A 7,372-nucleotide genomic window follows, 5' to 3' on the forward strand; every position below is an offset into this window, starting at 1 on the left:
ACAGCCTGGCCCGCCCCTCGGGCCTCTCCCCCCACCTCATGCTCAGTTGAGAGCCACGCCAGAAAGCGGTGCTTCCTCACGTGGTGCTGGGTAAAGCGGCCCCATGCGGCCGCGCCACCGCCGACAGTTCCCAGCCGTGCTCTACGGGACCAGGCCGGGCAGGTGTCTCCTCCTGTGCTCCCCAGGTAACCAGAGCCAGGAACCTGGGAGTCCCCTCTGTCACCGGCCGGACAGGTGACTGTGCAGGCGACCCAGCCTCCGAGAAGCCAGCACCGGCACCTCGGCCCTCAGCATCAGGGGCGCGGAGAAGCCAGCATTCAGGTGCCTTTGTAAGGGGAAGAGCGAGTGCTTTGCCGACACCAGGGATTCCCGGGACCGAGAGCAGCGAGAGGTGCCCTGCGGCCGCCCTGTCTCCAGGCGGCGAGGCTGCTCACAGCAGCAGAGGGTGCTCGGCCCGGGTGACCACCAAGCAGCTCGAAGGTGACAGGAGCTGCGCTGTCTCCCTCGGGGGCTGGGCGTCGGGGGCAGAACAGACATGCTACACATGTGCTCAGGGAGAGCGGGCGGGGGGGAGGCAACCCGCACCAGCCCTCTCCTCCCAACCCCAAATGCACCCGAGCCAGCAGCCCGTCTCAATCCTGTTCATGGAACATTTGCTCCTCGCAACCCTTTCATTCAAGGAAGAGACCGGTTCTGTCCTGCCCCTAAGCGCAGGCTACGAGGAAGGTTCAAAAAGCTCTGAGGCCAGGCCGGTGTGGCTCAGTGGTTGGTGTTGACCCATGAACCAAGAGGTCACTGGTTCCATTCATGGTGAGGGCACATGCCTGGGTTGTGGGCTCCATCCCCAGTAAGGGCGTGCAGGAGGCAGCCGATTGACTCTCTCAACAATGTTTCTATCTCTCTATCCCTCTCCCTTCTTCGACCTCTGAAATCAATAAAAACATACTTTAAAAAAATAAAGCCGCTGTCGGAAGGGGAGGGCAGGGCGCACGCTGAGGCCTGCTGGAGAACATCAGCTCAGGGGCCTGGAGGCCCATCCAAAGGCCCTCGCTCTCAGGTCCTCTGCCAGACGGTTACCACGGGGACGCTGAGGCCTCCACAGAGCACCCACCTCTCCCTAGTCCAGGCTCACAAGGGCCAGCGCAGGCTAATGGTCAGTGAGCTGAGCAAACCCAGAAGCGAGAAGTGAGCAGAGGCCCTCGCGGCAGGAGCTGCACGGAGCGCCGGCATGGACCCTGGAGGAAGCTGGACCAGCAGATGAACGGACACAGCCCGGGGCCGAGCTGGGGAGGGGCCTCTAACTTGGGGACACCCACAGGGGCAATGAAGTACCACCGCTCGGGATACTTCAGCCATCCTGGCACAGGTCCAGGGCGCTGGTGCTGTGGGAAGTGACCACATGGGGACCCGCAGGCCGCCCAGACAGACATTTCCGGGAGGACAACACAGTGGCCCCTAGGGACAGAGGCATCTCCCTTCGCCACTGGATTCCAGAGGTTCTTCCAGGACGGGGGCGGGGAGGGGCACGGTACTTTTCCACAAGCTCCCAGTGCCCAGAGGCGCTCCCCAGCCAGGCGGCCACCCTCCGTAAACTCAGGTGCGGTGGTCAACGCTGTCCCTCGGCAACGCCGGCCCCTCTTCCCTACTTCCCACGAGAAGCAGCGCGAGGGGAGGCACTGCTGTCAGCGGAGCAGGGGTGTTCTCGGAACAGCGACTCCACCTCCTGGGAGACTGGCCTCACAAAACAAGAAAGGTCCTGAGGACACAAGCCCCAGCCGACTCCACTCGCCGAGTCGCACCGAAACCCTCCAAGTGCCGGACCTGCTGGGCCCCAGCACCTGTGGGGGAAACCAGCAGCCCCTGTGCCCCCGCTGGCCAGGTGGGGCTACACAGGCCTCAGGGGGGCCTCCGGGGATGTCCGCTGGCTCGCTCTCTCCCACAGGCCGCCTCCTGTGCTGGACCCTTGGCACCTGGCGGACACTGAACCGAAGGCCGGGACCGCCAGGGCCTGCCCCTGAGATGCAGACCAGCACACACCTGGGCACCACAGGACACGGGAGAGACCCACCCACAGGCTTGTTTTTCTCCTTCGTTTCCCAGTTTTCTCTGAACCAACGTGAACTTTAATAACAAAAGACAATCACTTTTAACAAAAAGAGCACCCCCCCCCCCAGAAATTGTAACGCGGGCCCTATTTACCATAAAGCCGCACGTGGTCCTGCAGCAACGAGGGAAGCTGAGACTCTCATGGCAAAACTCAATTGCAAGGCGGCGTGTGCAGTTAGTTCACTCAAAGAAACGGGAGGGCCCAGAAACAGGACAGTGTCACAGAAACAGTCCACGAAAGCCACGGAGTGGCGAGGCTCCATGAGAGCAGGGGTGTTGGCCACGGGAGCCCAAGTGGCTGTAGGAAGCAGTTTCCATCTGGAACCTGGGACCTGGGACCCGGGACCCGGGGTGGAGAGGGGAGAAGAGCGAGCCAGCAGGCCCAGGGCCTTGGGGTGGCTGCACGCATAGCCAGGCAGGTGGCCACAAAAGCAGGGGCCCTTGACCCAGGGGCCATGGGAGCAGGAGGAGAGCTGCCTGGGCTCCGTGCATCCCCACACCTTGTAGGTCCTCAGGGTACGCAGGACAAGTGGGGGTCCTGGGTGCTGGCCTGGCTTCTTGCCCCACAGCCCAGCGAAGACAGGCACCTTCTTTCACACCCCGCCCTCCTCTGCTGCCCAGCCGGCCGGCCACACCAGTGTACGCTGCCTCCTGAGAGCAGAGCTGCCGACCGGATGGAGTCCTGGAGTGACCCGACCCCAGTCATCAGACCCTGAGCACCTCTAGACTCCACGGTGGCCCCAGCACGGTGGCCCCGGGGAACCCATTCCTGGGCCCAGATGCCACACACACTCATGCTGACATCTGCTCTAAATGGCTCCGAGGGCCTGCTCTCCTGCCCCTCGTCCCCCTGCACAACAACCTTCCCCATGTCCTGAGCAAAGGCTACCTGTCACCTGCCCTGGGGCAGGAGCCCTCTGGGGCACGGCCACTGCTGGTCTGAAATACAGTGTGGAAGGGAACATGCCGCCAGCAACAAGCTCCGCGGCCCAGCCGAGGGTTTCCCAGCCTTCCTTCCGAGGGCGCTGGAGACGGCTGAGCCAGCGGTGTGACGGCAGGTCTCTACCGGCTAACCTGCCGGCCAGGAGCCAGGGAGCAGCCCGTGGCCACGCCAGAGCGTCCAGCTGTTCAGTTCATGGGATCAGGTCGCTGACATGAGGCGGGACCACACGGCACTGCACCAGCTCGAGCGAGGTTACCCGCCCGCCCTCCACGGCACGGCGTGACTCCGTCAGCAAACCTGCCTCACGTGACTGATTGTGCACCTCCCGCTGCTCTGACCACTGCACAGCAGGAGCAAAATCTCACTCAGAACGCGGTGGTAACAGACACGGCACACATTACTGCTAAGATGAGACACCTTTAGATACGAATTCCTACACACAGGTTCCCTGGCCACCGGGCCACCCTGGTCCCTGTGCACAGCTCAAAGGCCCCGCTCCAGCCCTCACCACCTGGCGCCTCCGTGGAGCCATCAAAATCCCCTGGAAACACAGATCTGGTGGCTGAGGGACAGTCACGGTGTTCCCACCTGAGAATGACAGATTCCTGTCTGTCCGGTGCGTCCGGAGGACCCTGGACACGCCCACACGTCCCAGTGTCATCCTCCGCGCCACCCAGATGCCAGCAGCACGGCCCGACCCGTCCCTCCAGGTTAGGCCACGGCGAGGCCGCGTGAGCTGCACCTACCTCAGGGCGGGCGTCCGTGGAGCCCTGCGGGGCTGCGGGTGCCGGCGGTTTCTTCAACTTCCTGTTCTTCTTCTCTGGCGTGCCGGGCGTCTCGGGAGCCTTCCTCTTCGGCGCGGCCATCCTGCCCAGGAAAGCAGACAGGAAGGACCATGCTTGTACGTGCTCCCGCGTGAAGCACAGAGGTGTTTCCGGGAGCACGGAGCACGTGTGAACGTGACAGGAGGCCAATCGCCCAGCGTCATCGCCTCCGACAACCAACCCAACCATGTGGTGGATGCCTTTCTCTTTCCTGAGGTTTTAGCAGGCAGGGTCGGCGAGTAGGTTGACAGTTCTTCGTATGAAAATGACACAATAATTACTAAATAATAACACAAGAATACACTGTTTCGCTTACTCACAGCTGTAAACCTAACTTCCCCACCCTGTATACATTCTGTCTTTCTTTTTTGTATGTTTGTGTTTTTTTAATTGCCTTCTCAGAGAGGAAGGGAGAAGGAGAGATGGGAGCAAGGAGAAGCATCCACGGGCCGCCTCCTGCACGCCCGAGCTGCCATCGTCATGTGCCCCGACCGGGAATGGAACCGTGACCTCCTGGCGCATGGGATGATGCTCAACCAACCGAGCCACATGGGCTGGGCTATATTCTGTATTTCTAACTAAACACGAACACGAAGCTTTTTAACATTAAGAGAAAAGGCCCAACACATCGACTGGTTGCCTCCTGCATGCACCTCGACCGAGGCTCTTGACCAGAATCAAACCTGCGACCCTCAGTCCAAGGGCCAATGCTCTAACCACTCAGGAAACCAGCTAGGGCAAGAGAAATATCATTTTAAAAATTTTCTAAAAGTGCAAATTACAGCCGAACCGTTTGGCTCAGTGGATAGAGCTTTGGCCTGCGGACTCAAGGGTCCCGGGGTCGATTCCAGTCAAGGGCATGTACCTTGGTTGCCAGCACATCCCCACTGGGGGGTGTACAGGAGGCAGCTGATCGATCTCTCTCATCGATGTTTCCAACTCTCTATCCCTCTCCCTTCTTCTATGTAAAAAAATCAATAAAATATATTAAAAAAAATAAAAGTGCAAATTACAAAAACGTGTCTATTCCCCGATTATTGACCATTTGGGGTTATTTTTTTCCTGCTGTTACGCTGACTCGCACCAGAGCACGGGCTGCTCACACGTGGAGCCCACGCTGCACCGGCGACGGCTCCTCGGCCGAGGAAGCAGCAGCGCCGGGGCCAATAAGGGGCTGACAGCGGCGAGGGCTGCATGGGCGCCGGTGCACCTGCTTTCTCCGGCTCCACAGGACCCAGCTCCACGCGCAAGAACAGAGAAAAGCCCACGGGTTCTAACCCAGGCGCCTTCGCGGGGCCACGGCCTGGGGAAACCCAGAGGAACGGTGGAGGCTCGGGACCTCCGAGTGGGGACGTCTGAAGGGACCAGGCTGATTTTCGGAAGAAGCAGGAACGGAACCAACTTCAGCTGCTGGTGCCGGGGGCGGGGGTGGGAGTGGGGGGCAGAGCAGGAAGAAGGCCCCGCCCCCCACCGGCTTCCGGCCCCTGTGGGTGGAGCCTAAAAAGGAGCTGAAAACAGAGCAGCATTTGCCGAGACGCTGCCACGTGGGCATCGTGACGCAGGGGGACAGGCGCCCCTAGAGCTGTGACCACACGGTGACCAGCCTGCAGACACACGCGTGCATTTCCCGGCACTTCCTCCTTAGTGGAAATAACCCCATCACAGAGCAACAAGGGACTGAATAAGTCAATCAGGACCAACCAGTGCAATGGAATCCATTCAAAAATCACAATAGCCCGGCCGTGTGGCTCAGTGGGTGAGCGTCCACTGGCAGGGTAGGGCAGCAGGCAGCCAATCAAGATTCTCTCTCATCAAGGATATTTCTATCTCTCTTCCTCTCCGTTCCTCTCTCTGAAATCAATAAAAACATCTTTTAAAAATCACAATAAATGAGAATGCATTACAGATATAGGATGAAAAATGTAGAACACTATGTGTAGTACCACTGACCAATTTTGTTTTTAAGAAAATGCTGACATAACAACAGAGAAAGCTCCATTTGTGTATGTATATTCCCCTAGCATTGAAAATGTCTGTGGACATCAACAAAACCTTTGCCTAAGGGGTGGGGTTACAAGGAACTATTTTTTTACAGCTCAGTTTTATCTTGCTTTTCTCAAGGCTCTATACTTGAAAAGCATAATTAGCACTGTGATAAGAAACCTGGAAAGAATAAGAGACTGTTGACAAAGGGGCTTTGAAAAGACAAAGAACTCTGCCAGCCAATTACCTTGTTGAAGAAATAAGAAAAGTTTAGCACAGTGGTTCTCAGCCTGTGGGTCACGACCCCTTTGGCGGTTGAACGACCCTTTCACAGGGGTCGCCTAAGACCATCCTGCATACCAGATACTTACATGATGATTCACAACAGTAGCAACATGACAGTGATGAAGTAGCAACGAAAATAATTTTTTTTAAATATATTTTATTGATTTTTTACAGAGAGGAAGGGAGAGAGACAGAGAGTTAGAAACATCGATGAGAGAGAAATATCGATCAGCTGCCTCCTGCACATCTCCTACTGGGGATGTGCCCGCAACCCAAGTACATGCCCCCGACCGGAATCGAACCTGGGACCCTTCAGTCCGCAGGCCGACGCTCTATCCACTGAGCCAAACCGGTTTCGGCAACGAAAATAATTTTATGGTTGGGTCACAGCATGAGGAACTGTATTTAAAGGGCCAGAAGGTTGAGAACCACTGGTTTAACAAATATTTACATAACAGTTACCATAAAAGTTAAATCTATATTCATTCTGTAAGTTATCATTAAAAAGTTTAACCACCAAGTCTATTTGCTAAAAGGGGGAAAAGGCTCCCACATTATAAAAAGGTTTCTTTTAATAGTTCCAAGAGATGGCAACTCATGAATCTGAGACAATGTTTGTATAGAAAACTCCATTTCCTTCCACCTTCAGTTAATGCACCATCGACAAGGGGCTGAGACCATTCGATGGGAAAGGGCAGCCTCTTCCACAGTGGAGCGGGGACAACTGGACGTCCACATGCAACTGGACGGAGTGGGACCCCCCTCACACCCCACAGAGCTCACTCAGAAAGGGTAAACACTAAACGTGAGCCAAACAACAAAGTCTACAAAGAAACCCCAGGAGCAGCGCTCCGTGGCCTGGACAGCAGCTTCTTAGCTACGACACCAACAACGCAAGCAGCGAAAGGAGAACACAGGCAAGTGACTGGTCAGAAGTAACAAGGTTTGTGCTGCAAATGACACAGGAAAATAAAAGGGCGCCTACATACGGAATTGGAGGAAATGCACGTAAGGCTTATATCTGACCGGAGACTTGTACCCAGAATGTGTCAGAACTCTTGCAACTCAGCAAAAAAAAAAAAAAAAAGAAAAAGAGAAAAAAGCCTTATTTAAAGTGGGCAAAGAGATTTGAGTATAAAATCTCCCTAAGCGACACAAACGGCCAATAAGCACACGGAACGATGCTCAACATCACTGTCATCGGGAAATGCCAATCACAGGCCAGGCCCCT

General features: G+C 56.5%; 1 protein-coding gene across 1 annotated transcript in view; it reads right to left on the bottom strand.

Moving 5' to 3' along the window:
* LOC102763981 (chromosome unknown open reading frame, human C7orf50) overlaps window positions 1–7,372 on the bottom strand; it is a 65,260-nt gene that overhangs the window by 56,306 nt on the left and 1,582 nt on the right. The window contains exon 2 of the mRNA XM_015564990.1: window positions 3,796–3,916. Coding sequence (XP_015420476.1) covers window positions 3,796–3,915 — 120 coding nt within the window. The 5' untranslated portion in view covers window position 3,916. The remainder of the gene's footprint in view (window positions 1–3,795; window positions 3,917–7,372) is intronic.

Source organism: Myotis davidii, unplaced genomic scaffold (assembly GCF_000327345.1).
Source record: "Myotis davidii unplaced genomic scaffold, ASM32734v1 scaffold1320, whole genome shotgun sequence".
Taxonomy (NCBI): Eukaryota; Metazoa; Chordata; class Mammalia; order Chiroptera; family Vespertilionidae; genus Myotis; species Myotis davidii.